Raw genomic sequence first — 25,229 nt, forward strand, 5'->3', positions numbered from 1 at the left:
ATGCACTCATGTCCACTCACTCATCTGCCAACTCCTTTTCCCTGTTGAATCTTGTAATTTATTTCTTTCTTGCATGACTACCTCTTGCTAGGTGAAAGGGAGGAAAGAATCAGGCTAAGCTAAATTTACAGAAAAAATGCCACATAACCTAAGCTGCTTTCTGCCCTAATGGATGACAAAATGATGCATGAAACCTAAGGCCAGGTGGAAAATGTCATCTTCCCTACTGAGTTCTGTACCCAGATAAACAGTTTGCAGATGTGACCTCTCTTCACAGTGCTGATGCCAAGAGAGCAAGATGTTTGAGAGTCATTAAAGAAGAAGCCAAAAGAAAAAGTAAATAAAGAATGGGAAAAGGGAAATGAGACAGATTACAAAATATTAAAATTTGGGAAAGTGTCTGTCTTTTTCTACTTGGAAAAAAAAGAACAAAACAGGAAAAGCTAAAGGGATGAAAAATCATTTAAAAATTCAGACTGATGAAAATGGCACTATGAAGAAGATGCACAAGGGCCTAGAGCAAAAAATAAAGCATAAAGGGGAAAAAGAGAAAGAACCATAATGAGGAATAGAGAAATAACAAAAAAAAACCCTACATGTAAACTTTTCCCTTTGTAATCTTATGTAACTAAGGCTTCACAGGCAATTTTACTGTGGCCAGCACACTAGACAAATATGGAGCTTTATGTGAGGATATTGCTGCTCTGGCTCAGTTACCATCATTATCTTCGCAGCAAAATGAAAAATATGAACCTCTAAAAACTGAAGTAGCATCAAACAGCAATGCTAGTTCTATGGTAGTTGGCACATTACAGATTAGACTGATTATCCATAGGACAGCTCTCCTTTCCTTATTTCCTCTTCAAAAAGAAACTAGAATATTGGTTTGATTTTGCTTTAGGGAGCTTTGCAGTGAGACAGATTTTTCTGTAAGTCATTTGGCCATATTTAATCAGCAAAAGCTGCAGCACAGGTGTCCTCAGAATGGAATTCTCTCTTCAATTTCACACCCTCAGAAAGCCAAGGCAACTCACCTCTTCAGATTCCCCCCCCTCCAAAGGAATCCATGCCAATCTGTAAAAAGCAATATCTGATGAGGTGGGCTTCCAGCTGACTCTAAAACTGTCTGATGATGCTTCATCAATTTCCAAATGCTGGGGAGCTGGAACTCTTTCTGCAAAGTAATATGCAAAAGAAAAGTGAGAGTAAATTGTTCTCTGAGACTTGCACAGATGGCAATGTCAAGCATGTAGAATTTTACTCGCAGCTTGTTACAAACAATCTAACATGGGAGGTAGATAACAAAGGCACTACAGAAATCTTTGCACACTTATTTGTACTTAGGGAAATGGTTCTGTAGTTGGGGGAGGGGAATACGCATAATACATGCTCTTCATCTCCTCTTAACTGGACAAGCCTCCTTGTCCTCTCCTCACTGAAGTAGCTCCATGCAACCTCAGTCCCCCTCCTTTGCTCAGAGCTCTGTACACCATACTCTTTTCCTCTACCTCAAAGCAAGGTCACAATCTCTGCCCTTCCCAGAGACTCTGTGCTCATTTCCGTTTGCATGTAAGTATCAACCTCTTCCTCTGTACATCTATGTTCTCCCTTCCTCTTCTACTCCTCGTCTTCTCTTTCCTCCCCCAAAGTCCTTCTCTTCCCAATGCTATGTGGGGAAGTATCAGTAAATGCTGTCAGCCATTTGCTTAACAGAAACTATATCTGTGCTAAACAGACTACGTAAGCCTTAAATGCCTTATATTTTCTCCTTTTCACGTTACAGTTTCTCTGTACTAAGGTTCTACCCTTTATTGCCTAGATAGTTCCCTGGTTAAATATATGATTCAAAACTCAACACACTGGAGAGACAAATGCCATCACACTGAATGATGCTTCAGAAAGCTGGGGAGACAAATGCTTTACTACCTAAATGCAATAAAGATGCTTTAAAATGGCTGATTGTGGAAAGAATTAAGAAATTAACCTTATCCACACAGATGTTTTCATGATATCAAGGGATTATTCCCACAAGTAAGGATGCAATTGGCCCCATAATAAGGGATCAAAGAAGCTGAAAACTCCAATGAAATTAACAGAAAGCATTCCATATATCTGAATTCACAGCCAGAGACACTTGCTGTTACTGGTCTTACTTTCCAGTAAAGTAAGAGAGTATAAAAATTCTTCTTGGAAAACTTTCAGAAGTTCAGCAATACTTACTCGTGGTAAAGCTGCCCGTAAGTGGTTCAGATTGTCCTTCATCATACAGGGAGAAAATAGCAACAGTGTACTCTGTAAGGGATGTCAGACTTTCTAGAGTATGGGTTGAAACACGACCAACTTCCACCTAGAGAAAGCATCATTTGCAATAGATATTGATCATACACTTTACATTATCAGTGTCTGAAATTCTGTTGGGTAATAACGATACAGAAAGAGAATGTCATGTAATTAGCAGAGAAATTCTGTGAAACAGTGAACAAGTATAAATTCAGTGCCATAAAAGCTGACAAAATTAATTAAAATAGATGAACCAGAGAAAAGGAAAATTTTGTTTATGACAAGCTAGGGAAAAGGAGAATTCAGCCCTAGTAAGCCTAACTCACTAGCTAACATATCAGCACTGTGTGTTCAGGAACAGAGAAGGGGAAGGAACTTTTGGGGCTACTAAATCCAGTCCCTTACCATGGATAATCATGGCATAAACCATTATGTTTAACATTCATCAAGAGACAAGATAAGAGTTTCATCTGGTCTCTAACCAGAGTGCAGTTAACATGACTTTGCCAGGGTTAAACTCAAAGCTGTATAAACTGACAGTTTATCAGTCCAACTATTCAGTGTCACATTAGTTCAGCACCACAGGGGAAATGCTACCAATGCAGAGCAAACAAAAAAATTTGAACAGGCAGAAATTAAAAGTTAAGAGGTAGATAAAAAACAACTGAATATTCACTCACACTATAAAGTACACTATGCCACAAGCCTGACATGTTCAAATACCATTGTGATGAGTACAGACAGACATACTATCTGTATTAAGGGTAATGAATAGGAAGAAATCAAATGATTTCTAATTTCAATTTTAAGGGGCCTAGCAGAAAGAAATGACACAAAACATTGCACAGGTATGTTCTCTTCTAAACTCAGGAATAGTTTCTTCAGTTTTAATACAAATATTCCATCTTGTATGGATGAAAGACCAGATATATTCCATATGAAACGTGATTACACAGAACTACTATTAAAGACTTTCTTGGAGGGCTAAGTTATCCATAACCATTTATTTGGTAAGGGATCTGGACTGTTTTAATAATTCAATGCATTTACTGCAATTTTTAAAAAAAAAAACTTTTTCTGTATTAGTAACATTCCATCCCGCTTTTCATTCTATCACAGAATTCATGCTGCTAAAAGCTATCAGTAACAAGGCATAACTAAATATTGCATAAGCAAATTAAGTAAATTATTGAATGTAAGAGTCTAAGTGGGAACATCTTGGTATCATCTTACCAGTCTGCTCAAGCCAAATCATGTTTCTAGGAAGAGAGTTTTGAACATATAAAGAAATGTCAAGAAAATGTGGCAAAGCCTTCAGACAGTCTTTCTGAATGACCTTGAGTCCATGACATATGATATGTCAAAAGTTTTATTATCTGAACTGAATCAAGAATAAACATTCCATATCATACATTTAGTCAAGATCCTGCACCGATGAACCATTGTTCACTTGAGTAGTTTCCTTCAGTTTATGAGCGCCAGCAATGACTATTCTGGGATGTAAGAAGTTCAGAGTACTGTCCTCCCCACATATAATCCACTCCAAATGTATACTCACTACTAGGCAAACTCTTATTTGCACTAAGATTCAGAATTATCTTGCAAATCTTTTGTTGCAGCTTGCAAGGTAGCTTTTGTTTAGAAAAGTTCGTTACCCTTAATAATTACAGAGGTTTGGGGAGGTCTAAGATTGGTTAAGGGAAGAGAGATGCTAACAATTTACCTCATTGGTTTCTGTTCCATCTGTTTTAACATACATGATACGATAGCCATTTACATTTTTGGAAGCAGGATCCCATGTTAGCTTAGCACTACTGTGTCCAACATCAGAAAATTTCAAGTTTGCTGGTGGACTCAGAGGCACTTGAAAAGGAAAGAGACAAAACCATGAAAGTGATTCCAGGTTTTAGCTGTGAAATTTTCATGTCTTGAAAATAAACATCACATTTTCCATTCAAAAATTTGTATTACCAATATTTATATTAAAAAGACCTACATCAACAGACCTACACAAGTACTTAAAGGCAGGTAAAATGGCTTAGCTCTTTTCAGAAACAGAACTTTCAATCTTGCTAAGTGCACCTTAAGTAATGCTGAAAAATAAAGAAATTACTGTTCATAGCAGATATCAGAGCCTACACAATACTTGCAATAAATTTGTGTTTGTATTTGTGAATTAATTTAATTCAACTAGATCTTTATCCTATATGCATTTTTTTCCCATGGATATTCCAGCAAAAATATTACTTAACAGTAGAAGTATTTTGGCAAATCACTTTCTGAATCCTAGAAGACCCTGACATAAGGGTAAGTTTGTCCAAAATCATAACTAGCTCAGAAGATCTCAAAAAATGTTTTTTCTTTTTACCTGTTTAACCTTTCCTCTGTTATTACAGAAAAAAGCTGATTCCTTAACAGTAACCCTGGTTAAAGCCATATTTATATACTATATATTCCTTGGCTGTCATGAGCTGAAGGAAAACAAGGTCATGCAAGAGAGGCTCAGATTGCATCCACTTTTCTGTCACACCAGAGAATGCGATTTGTGCTGTCTGTTACTCTCAGCAGTAGGTTCTGTCTTAGCCCAAAATCTTCTCATTTTCTCTGAACTGTGAAAACTTTCTCTATGCATCCTGCCTTCACACACACATGCCTCACCAGTCCATGTGGATGGATAAATGTCAGCACTTCAGAAACCGTTTCCCTCACACAAGAGCACATGATAAAAAGCAAAAGATGAAAAAACCTATATATTATGTGGGACCTTTAGCCAGGCCATATATCAACTCAAAAGCTGCAAGTAAACACCTAACCAGCTTAGGAACAGTCAAGTCAACTTGGCTATAACGAAAAAGAAGATTGGGAACACATTGGAATTGTATTAGATGGGTTTGCCACGCTTTCTGGCATTCAGTATATTCCTCTGAGTCTAGTGAAGGGAGTATCACGTGCTGGCTTTCCTTTCTACTTTCCATCAGTCGTGGAATGCACTTCATTTCACCATCCAGGCCATACCACAAAATGCTTCAGTCTCAGCTCTCTCCTTTTGGAACTAACCTCCTGACAACGTCGCTCTCAACCAGACAGGCAGTCCTGATGCCAGAGTTACGTGATATTTACAGTGAGTCTTGGATAGATCCTGGCCCCAGAAAGAAACCCCACCCCAGAATGAACTTGCTGATCATGCCTCAGTTTGTCACGGAGAAGGTTTTACTACAGTAACTGAAATGACAGTGTGTAGAATACTATTATTTACTAAGTAAAGAATATCAGATACTACATGTAATACTACAGCAAATTAGGCAGATCATTCTCCAGGCAGATATATGCTTCAGGAAGAAAAAGCTAGGTAGCTTACTCAATAGTTGGAAGCCAGAAATAAACACGCTGAAAGCGAAAAAAAAAAAAAAAAAAGCAGCTTGTATCTGAATCTGGGCAGGGAAGACATTACGACTGAACACTGACCATGTGGGACAGGTGTGCCCACCAAGAGCTTTCTTTCCTTCCAGATTGTCCCACTGTGTGATCAGTTAAAGCCTGTCTGAGAGAGCTTATTTGAACAGTTGCATATGGAAGGTCAGAATCAATCTTCTTTCATATTACAGTGCTAAAGACCAGAGCTGGCTGCACTGAGTCACCCTAAAAATAAATTAAGGTTGCAGAGAAGGTAGGTTTTTTATTCTGGTCTGGTAACAGCAGTGATGATGGGCTGACTAACATATGTTAACTAGCTCCTGTGATCAAACACTGCAGTCGTGAATCCTCAGCTTGTGCCAATGTATCTGGAATTTGTATGCGATCTTCCATCCAACGCATTAGCCAGGTTAGAGCTATGCAGCCTCCAAGATCATATGACATAAAGTGAATTCAGGCCTGCACAGTCATAAACTACGTAAGCTACTGTTTAGGTTAAATGAAAACCATATATTGGACAGATACTGACCAGAAGCAGGGGTGGGGGAAAGGAAAAGGGGGGAGAAACAAAGAGATGGAGAAAGGGACAGAGGGACAAAGAGCCAAAAATTTGATTCTCCAAATATTAAGATTTTTCTACACTGATTTCAAGTCCACAAACATGTGGTTTGCTATTGGTGCTTGTCTGTGTACAACTATCCTCTCAGAGATGACCCTGGAGCTTCTTCCACCACTGCCTGCCGACTTTACAAGCAATTGCTCCGTCCCTTCTTTTTCTTAGTACTCACATGCCTGAACTTCTCTCACCTATTAAATGCAAGTCACTTTCACACTGGTTTACTCATGCCAGGAGCACAAAAGAGGAAGCAATCACTCCACTGCTAGGAGCAATTGAAATGTCAATGAATGCAGTCCCAGAAATATCCCAGCAGCACAATCACTTATTTTCAATTCCTTTGTCTTCCAAATGCTGAGGCTATTTAGAGAGCTGACATACAGTGCTGTATACAGTTAGCAGAGGACAGAATTTAGCTGGCAAAATTCTTGCTGCTTATTAAAAACACACCATCTATCATGAGTGCACAGGCGCTTTCCAACCCTTCGTTTACCAGATGTTAGGCAGCAGAAGTTGGACAGAAATCTTCGCTTCTTTTCTGTCTGTACTATTACTGAGACAGAGGAATGAACTTCTCCATCTGAGCAGGCTCTCACACACACCTGGTTCTCTGGCTACAGGAGGCTAAACACAGCAGTCTCAATTTAGCTCTACACAGTGACCTTCATTCACTTTCAGCAAGTTCAGAAAATCATCAGGAGTTCCACCAAATCAACAGGGATATCCACAATACCACTACCAACGAGAGAGAAGAGTTCACGGTCCTGTTCCAAAACCAAGCTGCTTTGTAAAAACTCACATCCTCAGCCTCTATAAATTAAGTATTCACACTGAAAAACTTAAGCACAGTTAAGATCTTGCCCTGTGAAGTATTCAAATCAGATTTTTAAATCCAATGTCTGCTCTAATATGTGCAAAGACTATTCTGAAATTTTATTAACACTGAAGTGAATATAGATATGTGCAACCTACATGTAGTTTCTTGTCCTGTAAGGGGATCACTAGCTTCTTCTCCAAACATGGCATAAACTGTGACTGTATATTCTGTATTGGGCAATAGTCCATCTAGTTCAAGATCCGTTGAAGCCGCCCCAATTTTTATCTAAAAACACCATGAACAAAAAAAAAAGACACATTATTTCTGAATTAGCTCATGATGAGGAAGCATACAACTTACACACTAGCTATGTGATCAAATGCTCTCCTGAGCATTTGTATGATACTGTGTCTGCAGTACTTGGCCCAAGATTTTGGATTTTGCACAATAAACAAAAGAACAAAACTGTCAAAAGGCATAAGCCAACATATAGGTAAGAAGACAGTAACTAGTCACATTAGCAATGACAAAACAGTCCTCTCTAGAATGTGCAGCTACTAATGCCTTTTCATTCCCAGCTACACCTTGTTTCATCTTCAGTCATAGGACTGAAATTTCATAGGAGGAATTGATTTCCATGCACATTGAAGCTCAGATCTGTTGCTATTTAAGGTATCATTCTCCTCCACCTCTTCACTGAGAGCCACATTAACGTGGACTGACTTATTTACTGAAAAAAAGTCTTTCTTCGGGTAAGGCTCAGTCCTCCTGAATCAGCTAGTTTTCAGGGAGGCCCCATTTTTAACAGAATTATGTGCTCACAGCCACTCATTTAGCAGAGCACAAGTCTATGCGAGCTTTCAGTAGCTCCCCACGCTCTTCACATTCACATGCCCCTGCATGCTTTTTAGTGTTCTTGCTTGAACAGGGATGCTGTACATAATCTTAACTATACATATAGAAACTTGAGCATAAAAACTTTTAAATCCTAGACCAGAAGTTCCATTGGAACTATGCTAACAACTTTAGAAAAAGTCTACCATTTTCACTATTTTAATGACAGAAGATCAGACTTTACCTTGTCCCACATTCTTTTCCTTCTAAAAATCACTTTTAATGGAAGGTATTATTTTTACATTTAAAAATAAAAGTTGAACAGTACTAAAAGAAAACCCCTAAAGGTCATACCTGCAATCTTTATTTACTTTTGAAGATCCTGACGAGAACAAAGGCTAAACTTCATATTCTTCTGATAACACATGTAAAAAGTATCTTAGTTTTACTTTATTTTTTTCTTCCTTTGAGTGTTAGTTTTATATGATGATACAGTATCACCTCATATATAATTTCAAAACAGTCACTTCAATTCAGCTGAAATTGTTGTATTTTTATGGCAATGACATATAAAAATAATCAACTGGCATTTGCACTTTATTCATAGTCTGTAACACGTACAGTACTTAAGGCAGTCATGGAAAGAAAAAAAACCAAAGTATTTGTTGATCAAGTTGGAGGTTAAAAGCTGTGTACTAATTTATTCTTCACAAGATTTATTCTTTCAATAATTGCTATTCAAATGAAAGCACAATACGTCACCTCTTTCTCATCTGCTGCCAATCCTTCTGTGAGGGGAGCATACAGGATCATGTAACCTGTGGCACCCACTACTCCATTCCACTTTGCTCTCATGCTGCTCTGTGACACATCGTACAATTGCAGATCTGATGCTGTTGGCAAGGCAACTACAGTGGAACAAGAGATGGACACTTCAGTTGTCTCATTTGAACAACCAGCTGTTTTTCAAACAATTTATTTTACACCAGGAAACAAAGGAATATAGCTATCTCCAGTCATGGAAGTGCTGTCTGTATGCCACAACTATGTTTAGTACATAAAAGAACACAGAACTAGAGAAACAAGGAAATTATGACCTAACCAATTCTAACACCAGGGCAGAGTTACCTTTTACAAAGCGTTTCAGCAATTTGTCCTAAATGGCTTTGAACATTTCAAGTGGGAGGATTTCTGTCCTTTAAGCACCAAATGATTCTGTTCAGATCTCACCCTTCCTTCTCCCTGATCTGCAGGAGCATGACCAGTCACTTGGTCATCCTCCTGGGCACAGAATGGGCACAGCTGCTATTAGGAACAAGTAGCAGTCCCCACAGGTGGCTCTTTCTGGCAGTAATTCCCAAGCCAGAGCATGGGAGAGACAGCCATGAGGTAGGACATCCTGGAGGAAACCCTGAACAAGCATGATGCACACATCAAAATATTTTAACTACAAATGGTTGTATGTTTAAGGCCTGGACTGTCCAAACTGGCTCCTAGGCCTATATCAGTGGGATTATGCAAATGTAGGCAAAATAATCCACTGCAAATCATGGCTAATGCTAACCTGGTGAGTACAGCTAAGCAGGCTGAGTGCAATTCAAACATGCTTTACTTGTGAATTTAAGGCACTGATAACAGAACATAGCACTAATGGGGGTTCCTGAATATTTCTTTCTATATCTGTGACTCTTTAGAGCAGCATTTTGCACTTCTCCAATTGTCCTCACTTTCTTCTTCTCACAGAATAACATCCCAAGGACTCTCCACTGCTGTTAGTTACATCATTGATAGATCCCACCAACATATCCAGTCACTGGAGAGGTATAATGGAATGTTAGTGGCTCTTTTGGAACTTCTACACTGAGAACAGTCCCTAAAATGACTCAAAGGGTCTGAACCAAACAGAAGGCAATTGGTAATCACTATCAAACATTTCCTAGTAGGAACTCTGAGACTGTGATAGGCTGCATGGTAAGCTTCTACAAAGCTGTTTTGCATGTTTCTGAAGAATCTGATCTGCAAACATAGATTCAGCAACTAATTCTAATTACAGTGCTAGTAGTTCACAGAGCTCCTCTAATGTCCTTGTCCAAATGAAAATTGCAGCCTACCTAGCTGACATCTCCAAGGAGTAGTGTATCTATGTTCAACAAGCTTGAACAGAGCTCTCAACTTCATACAAAACATGCCAGCCTTGTCCTTTCTTGTTCACTGAAGCCGTTCACCCAGTCTGTTGTTCAAGTCTGTAAACATGGGCAAAACCAGGAACCTTCAACCCAGGCCTCTCTTTAGGTTTCCACTTCCAGGTCACTCATCTATCTTCACTTCCAAACCTTTCACAACACACCTCCATCCTGTTTAAACCCTTGTTGATGTGCTGGTTTATATTCCTATGAATTCACACAATTCCTCTAATTATAGGGAGAAACAACCCATAAAACATTTTCAAATGTACTTCACTCTCCTTCAGAGCTCCACTCAGACCTCTGATACCTACAGAAAGAAACTATATGTTGAGATACTCCGAAGGGACTTCCTACCATATTTAAACTGCTCTAGGATAACAGAGAATATCTTTTTCCACATTTTGATTCTAAAAATCTGCAAGGAAAGTATCCTCTAACTAACTTATGACTCATATTTTAACTCACAACAGGAAATCCTAGACACTCTGGCAATATAAATAATAATTAATGAAGAGGTGACTAGAAATTAAACAAGTGATCATTTATACTGGAATTTTCAGCTGAAGAGTTACTCTGGTAACACAGGGATAACTTAAACCTACTAAAAAACAACTGGAATAAACTAAACCAGGTAAAAATATATTTGCAGGAAATTAAAATGTGAATGTATTTCATACTTATTTCAAGTTAGGAGTGACTAATAAATCAGAAATCTTTCTAATTATCTGTACAATACACATACTGAATATGTCTAGATTTCACATACCTGTAAGCTATTTTCAATGTTCTGTATGAACAAATGTGATTGGTGGCTATTTTAATCAGTATCTCACACAAAGGCAGGAATGTAAAATACAGTTTTCCATAGTTCTCCATTAGGATAGTAAAAATTACTTTCAAACTGCAGGTATTTTAGTATTTGGAGTGATTAATCAGAGTATTACTTCCAACACTATCAAAGACAGCTGTATTAAATGCTTGATGCTGCATGACCTTGGGGTGTGATCTGATCAAACCACAGAAAGTCAGCAGGACTGGGCTCCGTCAGAACTTGATTAGGTGACTTCAAAGGAAAACCAGGTGCAATATGAAACAATCCTGTTGGCTCAGTGTGTGACTGTTCTCTCTGTCTCAATAAATTAAAACAGGTCCTAACACTGTGTGTGTCCTAAACACTGGAGATGACATTTTTGGAGACTTAAACTAAAACTGAAGTCTCAAATAATTTTATATGATCCTACTTTATTTTCTTTTTAGATTGGGAAAACTAGCACTGATACAGAATCAAAGAAACATTCAAAGGTAAAAGGCACCTCTTGAGATCATCTAGTCTAACTAACTTCCCTGACAGTCAGGGTCAGCTAGAGCAGGTTGCTCAGAACTGTGTCCAGTTGGGTTTTAAATATTTCCAGAGATGCAGACTCCACAACCTCTCTGGACAACCTATTCCAGAGTTTGAACACCATCAAAATAAAATCGTATCTTTTTATCTTCAGATTTAATTTTATGTTTTAATTTGTGCCCATTGACTCTTGTCTTGTCAGTGGGCACCACTGAGAAGAGTCTGGCTTTCTCTTCTTCATTCCTTCCCATCAGGGATTTTTACACATTGATAAGATCACACTAAGCCTTCTCTCCTCCAGGCTGAATAGCTGTCTTAGCCTGTCCTCTTATGAAAGATGCTCCAAGCCCTTAATCATCTTTGTGGCCTTTCACTGGACTCACTCCAGTCCAGTAAGTCCACATCTCTCTTGTACTGGGGAGCCCAGCACAGGACCAAGCATCCAGGTGTGGCCTCATCAGCGCTGAGCACAGGGCAAGAATCACCTCCCTCAACCCACTGGCAATCCTTTTCTAATGCAATCCAGAAGGCTCTTGGCATTCTTTGTGACAAGGCTGCATTGCTGGTTCACAGTCAGCTTGTTGTTTACCAAGACACCCAGGTTCTTCTCTGCAGGGATGCCTTCCAGATGGTCACCCTACAGTGTATAATGACACATATTTTTATTCCTCCCCAGGGGTAGAATTTCCCTTTGTTGAACTGCACAAGGTCAAATGTTTTCCCCTTAATATATCCATGCTGACTAATTCCAATCATCTCCTTGACCTACAGGTGTTTGGAAAAGGGTTTCAAGGATTAGTGACTCCATTGCCATCCCAGGAATTGAGGTGACAATGACCAGCCTGTAGTTCCCCAGATCCTGTTTCACAAAGGATTGACATTTGCTTTCTTCTAGTGTTCAGGAACTTCTCCCAGGCACCATGACCTATCAAGAATAATCGAGACTGTCCTCACAATGACATAAACCAGCTCCTTCAGCACTCACAGGTGCAGCCCATCCAGTCCCATGGACTGAAGTGCATCTAGTTTGCTTAAGTGCTCCCTGTACTGGTACTCCTCAAATGAGGGTAAGTCTTCCTTTCTCCAGACTTCCCCACCAATATCAGCATCCTGGGATTTCTGAAGGCCATCTTAACGGATAAAGACCAAGTCAAAGGCGGGTAACTCAGTGTTTTCCACTTCACTTGTCACCTGGTCCCCTGTCCCATTCAGGAGTGGACCAATGTTTTCCTCAGTCTTCCTTTCACTGTTTATGCACTTGTAGAGCCCATTTTTGTTGTTCTTTGCATCCCTTGCCAGATTCAGCACCAGGTTGGCCATGGCATTCCTAAACTCACCCCTACAAGATCAGACAGCATCTCTATACTTCCAGATCATCTGCATCTTCTCTCTCTCATACTCTTCCTTTTTACGTCTCAGCTCCTTGCTTATCCATGCCTGCATCCTGTCACCTTTGTTTGATTTTCTACTTGTCAGTATGGAACTTTCTTGAGCTTGTAGGATGTTATCTTTGGGTCATGCTGCTCTTCTGGATCCCTCTTCTCTCCAGCACTTCTCTGAAGAGACTGAAGACTGCTATGCTGAACTCCAGAGTTGCGGTCCTGCTTTCTGCACTCCTCCCTCCTCTCAGAACCCCGACTTTCACCATCTCATGGTCACATCAGCCCAAGCTACCTGTGACTAACTCCTCACCCCCTCATCAGTTCTTCCTTGTTTTTAAGTATCAACTACAGCAGCACACCTTTTCTTGCTGGCTCCTTGTTCACTTGTGTCAGGAAGTTGTTGTCAAAGCACTGTAGAAATCTAGATTGCTTGAGCCCTGCTCTGTTGTTCTTCCAGCAGATATCATCTATTAATTTCCTGGCTCCTAGTTTTAACTAAAAAGTTACACTTCCATTCCTAATATCTGTCATATCTACTAAAAATGTAACTGTATTTTGTATATAATAAATAAAATTGATACAATCAACAGCAGTACATTATCTCATGTACAAGCATAGTTTTCATTACAGAACCCCAAACTGTAAATTATCCACTCTAACAATACAACAAATCACCACTTTAGAGCCAGAAATTAACTGAGTAATTTAGTAAGAAACTGACAGAAGTTACCTTGAAATCTTTGGCATGGTGGGAATCATGTGCAGGTATTTCTGATCCCACCTCATCCTCCACTCATGAGATCATCTTCAGCCACAAACCTAATTTATAAAGCTTGGCTCCACACCCAAAGTATAGGAATGTTCTAATCTAGGGTTCAATACAACCAACTTCAAAGTTCAGCCTAGAGATAAAACCTTTCTCAGTGTTTAAATATCCACAGAGCATTTGGACTTAGGAACTTAGCCCAGAATTAATTCTAACTGAAATTAATTTAAGGCAAATGCATTAAAAGAAGCTAAACTGAAAAAGACTCCCTTCTGTACTTCTTTTTCACAAAGACTAATGCATACACAGTGTGATTAAATGCAGACAGTCAACCATGACGAACATGATAAAGACACTTACGTGTAGTTTCAGTTCCACGGAGGCCCTCACTAGCAGCATTTGAGTATATAGCAAATACAGCTATTTGGTATTCAGTTAAAGACATCAGGTTTTTCAGAACTGCCGTTGACAAGCTTCCATCAACCACAACCTGTTTAGAAGAAAATTAAACTAAATACACATAAAACAAAATAACTATATTACTGTCAATCAATCAATCCCTCTTTCAGGCAATTTTTACACTGGCATCTAAGAATCAACGTACTAAAGTTTCGTAAATCAAATTTGCTTTTGCTACCTTTAAGTACAGCAATGCGTCTGAAAAACAAAAAACCAGCAACTATATACATCATCAAAATGTTTAGCTGATATAAGTAGCCATTTAGATCAAAGGTATTGCTTAGATAAATAAAGTGTATGGAATAGTTTAAAAGTGTCTATTGGGCACTTTTTGATATAATTATTATATCATCAAAAATATTTCTTTAGTACTACATATGCATACGCACAGTACTTCAAATTGACATTAACACATATCCATGCTAAACAAGTTTCTAGTACAAAAAGAAACAAAATACATCCTTAGTTAAATCCTTTTGCTCTTCTGCCTTTCCATTCAATTTTGTAAGTTGTCAGCTGAAACCAAAAGCTTGTTCCATTGCACTTTTTCCCATCTCCAAAATGCCTAAGCCCTATTCAAACACCTCTCTCCAGATTTTCAATGACCAGTTGTAGATGTCCCAAAGTATACACCCGTATCATCTTCCTTTTATGAATTACTTTTTCTTAGAACTGAAAATATGGCTCACCATCAGCTCCTACCTCTTCTGTTCTTGTAAACAGAATGGTGCACATAAAGTCTATAAATTGGTTCAAGTAACCGTATATGTAAGCAAAAATGCAGGTTCACCCCAGCTCCCAGAAGTGCTCATTGTTATAGCACATTTACTTTAAATTACATGACAGAAAAGCAGCCTGGCTACTACCTAATCTTCACCACCATCCAATGCAACCATATCTCCTTTCTGTGGTGGGCTTCACAGCCCACATAGGGAATTTCAGGATAGGTTTAAATAAGACCTCAGGGTAGGTTTACATAAGACCACGGATTTTCTGTCTTGTTACTTCTTGTGGTTGCATTAAAAATTTCTGGGAAGCTTTTCCTCCTATTACCTCTTCCGGTTGTCCTCCTCGAGTGGGATAGTACACAACCCTGTATTTTTCCACTTTGCCTGGTGCATGGGTCCAGCTAACCCGGAATCCTCTAGCTGTTACCTCAGATGTGACCAAATCCGAAGGAGCCCCAAGTGAAGCAACAATTGTTCCTAGGTTAGAGACAACACATATTTTTTATTCTCCTCTGCAATATAATTATTTGGTTTGTTTTATTTGCTGAAGCTCCAAAGATCATTCCTCATCAGAAAAACAAATAGTTGGCTACTGCACATTTATTTAGGTCATTTTCAATGGAAACAAAGAACTAATGAGTACTGCACATAAAACTTTCACTGGAACTAAGCCTCCCTGCTCTTTCATAAACCTTTATGTGAAAGAGACAAAAATACAAAACGAAGCCTTCTGTCCTTCTTCCCATCAGTCTTTCAAGTCCTTTCTTTCTGGGTGTTTTTTTCAGGCTCCTTTCCTCCCAGTCATGAAAAACATTTAAGTACATACACAGCTGTGATCTCCTGTGGTCCTCTGCAGGTTGGAAACTGATATGTTGCTTGTCAGCAGATTGAAGAGATGTAGTGAATGGTCATCTTGTCTGGCAATCATTCCTTTCCACAAAGATGTCTCATGTCTCTATGTTTTTTCCATCCTCTCCCTCTCAATTTCCCAACTGACTGCTTACTCCCCCCACAAGACACAGTTAATATTCTGTATTTCTTCCAGTTCCCAGGGGAATAAAAAAAGAGGGAAAAGATGGAATGAAGCCTTACTAATACACACTTTCTCATTGCACAGGTAGAAATATGTGTGAAAGACAGCCTTCCTTACTGATATATATTACAAGCTTATTGAAAAATCACTCAATATTTCTGTGATATTACAGAATCACAAGCCAAGCAATACAAACAAAAGCCACTGTAGTCTTTCAGAAGTTTCCTCAGGTAGGACTATTTCTCTGGCAAATTGTGACGTTTTTTCATAGCCATTTCTTTTGTTCAGCAAAAGAAAAATACTGTAGTCAGAGGAGGCTTTTACATAAGATCAATTTTCTTCACCGCCTTCTTTTCTTATGCCCTGAAATATATTTCTTGTGCATTAAATACGAGGAATAAACCCATCATCAGGAAGGGACAAAGCAATCTTAATAGTTCAAAATTTTGAAAACTTATGAGACAATAAAAACAGTAAGTTTGGAGATGGAAAGCACGGCACAAACATAACAATTCCATGTGCAGCTGTTAAAGTAATTCATCCCCAATATTGTGTACTATAAAAAAAAAAATTCCTTATCCACCACTTGGAAATAGTTATGACAGAATGAATGTATACTTTTTCATTTTTTGGTACTACCAAATACTATAATATTTGCCACTATCAAAGACAGAGAGCAAAAGATCAAAGATACCAAAGCAAGAGTAAAACACACCTAAGAAGATAACTTCCCTGACAATATACTTTATTGTAAGCAAAAAAATATACAGCATGAGTCAAGTGCCAGAAGCCCGCAGGTAACAGAAGAACTGCAGGTATTTGGAATAGGATTTGTAGCTCTAAATTCACACTGTTATATTACATCTTGTTTCTTATTCACCTTTGATTTCCTTTTCCTGTTCCTCTACTCGTGAGCACACTGTTCTGGTAAGACCTTCAACAATGGTATGCATGAAGTTAAAGTCAGCAACATTGTAGACATGTGTGCTGTCAGGTTCAGAGGCAATCTCTTTGAGTTCGTTTATATCTGCATTCTTTACACCTTTCATTGGAAAGAAAAATAAAGAAAACGATTGCAACAAAAAAGATTTTAAAAAGTTAAGAAAAGATAATTCTTCCAATTTTTTTAATGATCAACTGCAGATTGCTCTGTTGTTAAGATTTTACTTCAAGATGTTAATTTCTGCCAGCATAACTGGCACTTTTTCAGCTGTCTCCTGATAATGTAGAATCCATGTATATTGCTCAATTCCAGTTATAGCAGCAATGATTTGGAGAACATATTAAAGAAGATTTAAATTAATGATGATACATACTGGATACAGACAGAAAAGAACACTTCCTTAATATAGAGGGCAACAGATACAAATACCCCAGAGTATAATGGGACATAATATATGGATATAGTAGAATACACACCAATAGCAAACAGCTCAATGCCAGCATCTCGCAGGTTTTTAGCAGGAGGGATAACATCATCTTGGGACTTCCCATCAGTGATCAGTATACCAATTTTAGATACTCCAGGTCTTGCACCTGCTTCAGGCTTAAAGCTGTTTTCCAAAATGTAAGTTAAGGCAAGACCTGAAAAAGGAAAGACTTTTAAAAGACTTTAAGAGGGAAAAACGTCCATTAATTTTGCTAATATCACAGTGTGTATCTTTCCATTCAATTTAAAAATCCAGAGAAATCTTTTAATGAAGAGTAAGTACAAAATAATTTATTTACTGAAAGATTAAATTCCAACAAGCCACCTAAACTAGAGAGAAGGTGACATTAATCTTTAGCAGCCTTTTGATCAATGTATTTTAAACTGGCCATGGAAACCTAAATTGATCTTCCTGTAAATGGATCATCTTTTGTTTCTTACTCTACAAAGTTAGAATAGGAAGTCCCCTCTCCTTCTACCTACCTCACTCATATGAAAGCACATGCTCTGGATAGCTTAGTAAATCCCAATACTACATACAATGTTACTTTAATTTGTTTGGGGTTTTGTTTGTTCTTTCCAATTTACAAGCTGAAGAAAAGCTTAAATAAAGCTTAGGGAGAATCTGATTCTAATAACTGCTACCTCACAGTAATCTCATTCCTAGACTCATACTAGAGTCCTTCTGTCCTTTGTCCACTGCAATCAATCCTTCTACCAAATAAAGGCTTGTTGCAGAAGAAGAGAATCTTCCACATTCTTTCTCCCCTTCCCTCCCTGCCAAAACCAAAAAAGGCAGCAATTTACTTAAAGCCATGTCTGTGTCTTTCGATATATCATTCTGCTGGCAAGACAGGCAATATTACTAACTGCTGCTTTAATGATACTGGAATTGTATTCAGAGACGGTATTTTTCCCAGGTTGACGGGCATCTCCCATTTATCCATCACTAAGTGTCTTCTGGGGCTTCAGTGCTCTAACTGCTAAAAGGTCAGTGGAAATCTAAAAGCCCCAGGTGATCATTTGAAAAGTCACTATTGCCAGTTGTCAGATATTAAAACAGCATTCTTTCCTTCTCCAGAAGAAAGATCTGTGCATGAATGTTATGAATGGATTTTGCATTTTCTTCCTAGCAGGTAAAAGACTTTACTTCCAGCACAGAGAATTCATGTACGCTTTGTTTTATGAGACCTTGTCTTGACCAGAAAGACTCCCAGTGATGCCAATGAGTCAAGCACTTCAGAAAAGACTTCACTGACACTGGATAAAACCATTAGCAAGCTGCAAAAACCCTACCCTTTTTGCCTTCATAATAGGCACTAACACTTCCTAGTCTGTGAAGCAGAGTATGTTTTGTCATATAAAGCAAAAGCTAAAACATAGACAGTACCTGTTAATGTGTTCCCTCCCTTATATGGTAGATTACGGACTGCATCCAAAACAGCATCTTTTGTGCCATAGGCATTCAAATGCCATTCAATTCGGGGATCACCACTGTACTGTGCAAGACCTAAAGAGCAGAAATTAAGGTAACCCATTAGACAATAAAGCATTTTTTTCAAAGTACATTTTACATACTTGGTTACCAACTGCTCACCATAGTAAGCTAACCACAATTAGCTTTGCTACCACACTAGAAAAACTGCATTGCTTGATGCAAAAAGAATAGTATAGAGTTGTTCTTAGTGGCAACTCCTCAATTTATTTTCAAAACCTTTCTTTCAAGTGCTAAGGAAAGTAAATGAGAAAGAGTACCCAAACTTTTTCAGTTTAGTGATTCCAAGAAATTGTTTTTTGTAAAAGAAGAATTTTATTTAATAAACTTTTGAACAGACTAAAATATACACAGCAGAACAGAAATACAACATCTGAGCCAGTTTAATCCATGACAAAAAGCCATCTATTGGCACATTCTTCATCCAAAAATTAAAATGCAAGGGTTTGATCTAATGCTGACTGAAGTCAGTAAGACTCTTTCCACTGTTTTTTCTTCTCCATTGACATTGCATTAGAGTTTACATAAGTTGAGTATCAGAGTAAACTGCAAGAAATTAATACTACAAGCATTGCAGCAGCATTACTCTTATGATAGAAGTGCTACTTGCAGGTGAGGAGGAATCTTGCACAAATGAGTAGCATTAAGCTGTTAACTATCCTGAAATAATAAAATGTTTACATTGCTATGGAAATATTAAGAAAAAAATACGGCACCTTACCTACTCTTGTTTTCTCAGATCCCACATTAAAAGCAGAAACCAGATTTTCCAGGAACAGTCGAACAAGCCTGAAATTGAATCTGCCAATACTCCAAGAACCATCTACCAGTATCACAATATCTGCAATTGCTGGAGTTTTACAGGTAAACAGGTTTCCTGCAAATCATTAAAATGAAAAAAATATTGTTAATTCAACAATAAAATTGTAACTTAATAAATGTATACCTTCCTCCTCCCACTAAATTTAATACGTAAAGTTTTTTTCCATGGACAAAGTGAGAAATAAGCAAAATCACTAAATGTCTTTGTTCTAAATTCAGTAATAGAACAGTTTGGCCATTATCTACTTCAGTTCTTTCATCAAACTGTTCAAAATTACTGTTGGGAGATGCATGAAAAAGAAATACTGCTTCTAAAAATACAATACTCCAGATAGAAAAAAGTAGGAGTCATATAGCACAATCAAACCAGCAATCTATTTTCATTTTCATTCTCAAGAATATACATACACAGTATGCAGTTCACGACACTTAACCTTAGGTGTAGACAATGCGGAGAGCTTTCTAAGATATAGACATCCAAACCAATTATCAAGACACCTTTTATAGTCAACATAGAAAAGCAGGTGTTTCTATACATCTCAACAACTCTGTAGAAAAACTTCTTTAGCTGTCATTGTAAACTTCTAAAGCTAGAAGGGAATCTCACCCTCGGAGTCTAGAGCAAAACCGAAAGTCAACAGACTATTCTATATTAAACCTAAGTAAGAGGCACTCAATACAGCAAAAGGAAAATACAAAAACCTGATTTAAATTCACAATCTCTATGAGAACTAACACCACATGAAGATTTAGTCTTATAGATATATAGAAAAGTACACAAAAATGAAAGAGCATTAAAAAAGCAACAGAAAAGATCTGATAAGAATTAGCATAGATGCATATTAATAGTCTCCAAGGTTTAGGAGACAAACAAGGAAATCAGAGGAAATGGCAGTAGAGATTAGACACAAATTGCAAGATAAGCCAACTAAAAGGTTCTTAGGGATACAGATTCTTAAAAAATTAAGACACCTAAACAAAAGTGCCACATTCAGTTTGAGGAAAATGACAGGAAGGGAGGTAAGAGAAAGGAAGAGGTTTCCATAACCTCAGACAGAATTGCCACATCCCACAGAAGTGGCTGCATTACTGTAAAAGTAAGGTGGTGGAAATAATGGATTCATATTGCAGGGAAGAGAAACAAATAAGTGATGTTGTAACATCTATATGATGTTGAAACAGCTATACCATACAAGAGTTTATGTTTAAGTATAAAAAAAAAGCAAACTCCCCACAAGCTTGACTACAGAATAAGGATGGAAGTAGGAAAGTCAAAGCAAAGCATGTTAGTAGAAAAGGTATCATGCATCACAAACCATTTAGGGATGAAAATCATGTCCCTGAATACAGTAAAAAACCTGCAGAATAGGGAAGTAAACTGCAGCCTGACTTTTATAATTATTTTTTTCAGGACCCACAACATAAATTAGTTGACAAAGGATACCAACACCTAAGGTGGTAATAACAGGAATCACCAAATACATTGTTAGAAATAAACTGATCTTAGGCAGAGATGTTCAGCAAATGAAAGAAGTAATTCAGTGAGAAATAATGAAAAAGGTGCTTGCACTAGCTCACAAGCAGCTCTCCTGTTACAAAAAGGGAGCAAACCACACGGTTAGCAACTTAAAACTTTAACACCATATTATTAATTACAATCTTTTCATTAAAAACAAAATTATAGTCTCACAGGCAAAAACAATCTGATGTGCAGAAGGTCTTCAAACAATTGGTAATAATTAAGAGTTAGATTTGTACTGTAGTGTAAATCCACTGAGCAAGAAACCAATTCCATAAAGTTATAGTTAATGTCTTAAACGTGTACTAAAAATGCTTTTAGAAGAGCAGGGAACATTTCCTACGTGCAGCTAGCAGTGCAGAATAAGTTCTAAACACATGACAAAAATTCCACTTACAAAGATGCCAAAACAAATATTTTATTTTAGTTTTTACAGTACAAGACAACGCTATTTGAATTGGCAACAGATTTTAATGTATAAACAGTGGGGAACATTTAGTAAGCATCAGAAAAATGATCTTAACTTGGAAGATAAATCCAAAGGAGGTCCAAATCTTTGTATCACTGAAGTCAACAGGAAAACTTCCCTTGATTTCAGCAGGATTGGAATCTGTTTTGTGATTTAATAGGAAGTTATTGGTCATGGCAAAATTCATGTTTTAAATATCTTTGCCAAACAAACTTCCTGTTAATCAGCCTGCATTACTGGCAGTATTTGTCTTTCATTAACATGCAGTTCAACAGTGCCATTCTCACACTGGCCATGATTAGCTGCTTAAGCTTCAAAAGTAGTAAACCGCTACTCAACACCAGTAAGAATGGTAGAACTGGACCCCCAATTCACATCCAAGCAGCTGTACTACAGCACAGATGTACCTTTTCAGTATGATCCCAGCAGTTTAATCCTGTAGCCCAGTGAGGATAACAGGATTTGTGTGGCTGCTTTTCCCATCTCTACTTCTAAAATCTTATGCTTACTATGAAACCCAGTTAGTATCCTAGGTCTTACTCTTTTCATATCAACAAGTTGTGCCTATAAGGCTTCTTTAATCCTGTAGTGATGGCTTCGTGAATAAAACCTTTTATTGGTTTTAGTAAATCCATTCAGTGCAGAAATCCAGAGAATAAAGAAAACAATAAAGGCATTCCTTTCAATATTTTATTTCCACATCATCAGATCAGTGCAAATAGTATCATTCAATTATATTTTTGTTAAAAAAGCATGTGTGGTTTGATCCAAGATTGTACTGCAATGTCACAGAATGTGAAAATTTGATTCGTTCTTCGTAGATAGGAGAAACTTGTTGAATCTTTTCTGCATAAAACATTTAGCTTTTGTTACTTCTGTACACCCACTATTTGCTTATGTTTTCTCCTTGTTGTACTTAATAGAATTGTAGAAAGTTCCCTAAAACGGAATAAACAACAGTGAGATATTAAACAGAATAACATGCTGTATAGAAATCTTTAAAACCTGATAGGAATACAAACACCATATCATTCTAGCTTAGCTTATAAAGTTATTCTAAAATACACAGTATGTGGTAAGTAATTTATGCACCCCACTGGCATTAGACAGTTTCCATTACCAGTTCTAGTCTTTTTCAATAATCTTTCCATACAACCATACAACCATTCATGGTCATGAATTCCTATAGGGTTTGAGGATAATTTTGAACATTTCAGCTATCTAAACGTAACTTTAATAGGCAATTTTCTCAAAAACATTACTTAAAGGAGGATGACAGCATATAATTCCATATAAAAAAGCTTCCAACACTCAATGTTTTAGCCCACTACAAGTTTCAATACTGTGATCAGATTGTGCATATTTCCCTTTCACTTGGTCATCAATAAAAGAGCAGTGAAAGAGAAGGTGCCACTTTCCTCTGAACTACACAATACTTACCAGTTTCAAGAGCAGGACAGTAGAGAGGAGACCAGTTACCTAATTTTTGTATAATGTTTCCTAATGTTAAATAGATAGCATTATTCTACTTCAAATGCTGAATTCCACAACAAACAACAACAGAGCTTGCAATCTTTAGGTCAGAGAAAATTACAGAATTGCAAACATTCTAAAGGCAGAAAAAGACCTTATATATTTTACACCAGCAACTGTCTTCAGTGCATCCAACTACAAGGAGTGGAGAAGTTTGATAAGGAGAAAGTAACAAACTAATGGACTTTCTATAACAAATTGACAATCTTCCTAGCGTTATTTGGCAGAAGGAACTTGCCACTCTGCCAGGAAGCTAACTGAGGAGGAAGAGGGATGATCTACTCATTTCTGCATGTCGCAAATGAAGGCATAGGCTCAAAACTTCATCTCCAAAGACACCAGTATACAACTACTAGCAATGCATTAGGACAGGATATTTGTACAAAACTTACTGCAGTATTGCCAACAGTCATATCATCATCATCAAAAATTTTGGTTCTTCTGTGTCAGGGAGACCTTTCAAAGAATAATCAGCATTGAAGGAATTTTCCATCTACCAAATCAAGTTTCCTGCCTTTGATCCTTCAAGCCCCCAGACTTTAGAGGTGATGCATTTGCTTACCACCGGAATGTGCAAGTGCTATAGCACTATCAAGACTCATGTCAAAGTTTGGCTGAGAGTGAAGCCAATGATGGCAACACTAAAAAAAAGATCCAGCTTTCTGGGGTAGAGGGAGAGTTATTGAAGCCTCTGAAACATGACCCTTAAGATGTCCTACTGAAAGAATCAGAGTACAGAGTGAGGACCGTGAGGGACTCTGGCAGTATGGGGGATGTACAGATCAAAGCACAGTCTGCAAGCTTCTGTAAACACTGACCCCCTCTCTGAAGCTTCATTTTTAACCTGTTGCTGTTCTTTCTCACATGCATTCAGTGAGCAAGTGAGCAATGTTAAAAAACAAGTTTGACCAAAAAAACCGACAAGCCTTAATTAAACATAAATATAAACCCATGATTTTTAGACAAAAGTAGTGGCTCTTTGATTCTTGGAGTTAATACTACACTTCAATAGTTCTTTGAAAGGCAAAAGGAGAAGCAGCAAACACAGGCACTGACACCCAGGAGGACTCAATACCTTAGAAGAATCAGTTCAATTTGCATGCAGTTATGATACATTTTGCAGAAACACATTTGATATTTTGCCTCCCCTTGGTATGAAACTGTTCTCATTTTCAAGAGCCAAAACACACACTTCTTCTGCTAGAAGAAGTTAAGACTATAATTCTTTCTCAGTCTGCAATATGTCGTTTCCTTTCTTACTCCCTGTCACAGTGGAAAAGTCAACTAATGGATGTGGAAAAAGAGGAAGAAAGTTCAAGTAGAGGTCAGTAATAATACAGTATGAATGGAAGACTCGTTCATGGGGTAACAAAGCACAAAAGGCAAGAAGCTTGATGACAGAAGCAAGTGAAAAATATCTTGTGAATAAAGCATGAATGACAGAGAAAAGTCAGTCCTCCACACTGACTGACAGCACGACAGCCGAGCAGAAGCACCACTGAGGGCAAGGGCAATATAAATCTGTATCAGCAAAATGTCACTGCTTTTAGAAAAAGAGTTAAAAAAATAGGGACGTGAAACAGTGTTCCGCTCCAAAATTTAGCAACTCACTAGTCCATGATTCTGACATTGATATTATTGCACTGAGCTGGTGATATCATCATTGCACTTAGACCTCAGTTTAACACATCCCATATGTCAGGCTACGGACCAGACAAATGCATACAACATAACTGCTTTTCTTTGAACTATATCCAACCATAGCTTGAATTTGAAGGACTCAAATGCTGGAACATCATTAGGTTGAAAGAGCAGCCCAGTGAGGTTAGAAGTTTGTCCCTGCTTCCTAGAAAAAAAAATAAAATAAAATAAAATAAAATAAAATAAAATAAAATAAAGCAGCCAGCCCTTTCCCATGCACCTTGTTCTGTTCCAGGAAACTAACATAGCCCAACTGGCAGACCTACAAATTTGCTATTTGGAGGAGTTGTTTGAATATTAAGATTAACTGAACATGTCGTATCTAATCATGTCACATTTAACTGTGAATACTGTAGTTCAATAATTTTACTTATTTCAAAAAGTACACAGCAATAAATAAATAT

General features: G+C 37.7%; 1 protein-coding gene across 1 annotated transcript in view; it reads right to left on the reverse strand.

The window, feature by feature from the left end:
- COL14A1 (collagen type XIV alpha 1 chain) overlaps positions 1 to 25,229 on the reverse strand; it is a 128,827-nt gene that overhangs the window by 72,442 nt on the left and 31,156 nt on the right. The window contains exons 6-16 of the mRNA XM_074898499.1: positions 19,503 to 19,658; positions 18,677 to 18,796; positions 17,277 to 17,441; positions 16,738 to 16,899; positions 15,150 to 15,301; positions 13,998 to 14,127; positions 8,724 to 8,869; positions 7,283 to 7,412; positions 4,004 to 4,143; positions 2,221 to 2,347; positions 1,035 to 1,174 (exon numbers count right to left, since the gene is read on the reverse strand). Coding sequence (XP_074754600.1) covers positions 1,035 to 1,174; positions 2,221 to 2,347; positions 4,004 to 4,143; positions 7,283 to 7,412; positions 8,724 to 8,869; positions 13,998 to 14,127; positions 15,150 to 15,301; positions 16,738 to 16,899; positions 17,277 to 17,441; positions 18,677 to 18,796; positions 19,503 to 19,658 — 1,568 coding nt within the window. The remainder of the gene's footprint in view (positions 1 to 1,034; positions 1,175 to 2,220; positions 2,348 to 4,003; positions 4,144 to 7,282; positions 7,413 to 8,723; positions 8,870 to 13,997; positions 14,128 to 15,149; positions 15,302 to 16,737; positions 16,900 to 17,276; positions 17,442 to 18,676; positions 18,797 to 19,502; positions 19,659 to 25,229) is intronic.

Source organism: Athene noctua, chromosome 2 (assembly GCF_965140245.1).
Source record: "Athene noctua chromosome 2, bAthNoc1.hap1.1, whole genome shotgun sequence".
In the NCBI taxonomy this organism is placed as follows: Eukaryota; Metazoa; Chordata; class Aves; order Strigiformes; family Strigidae; genus Athene; species Athene noctua.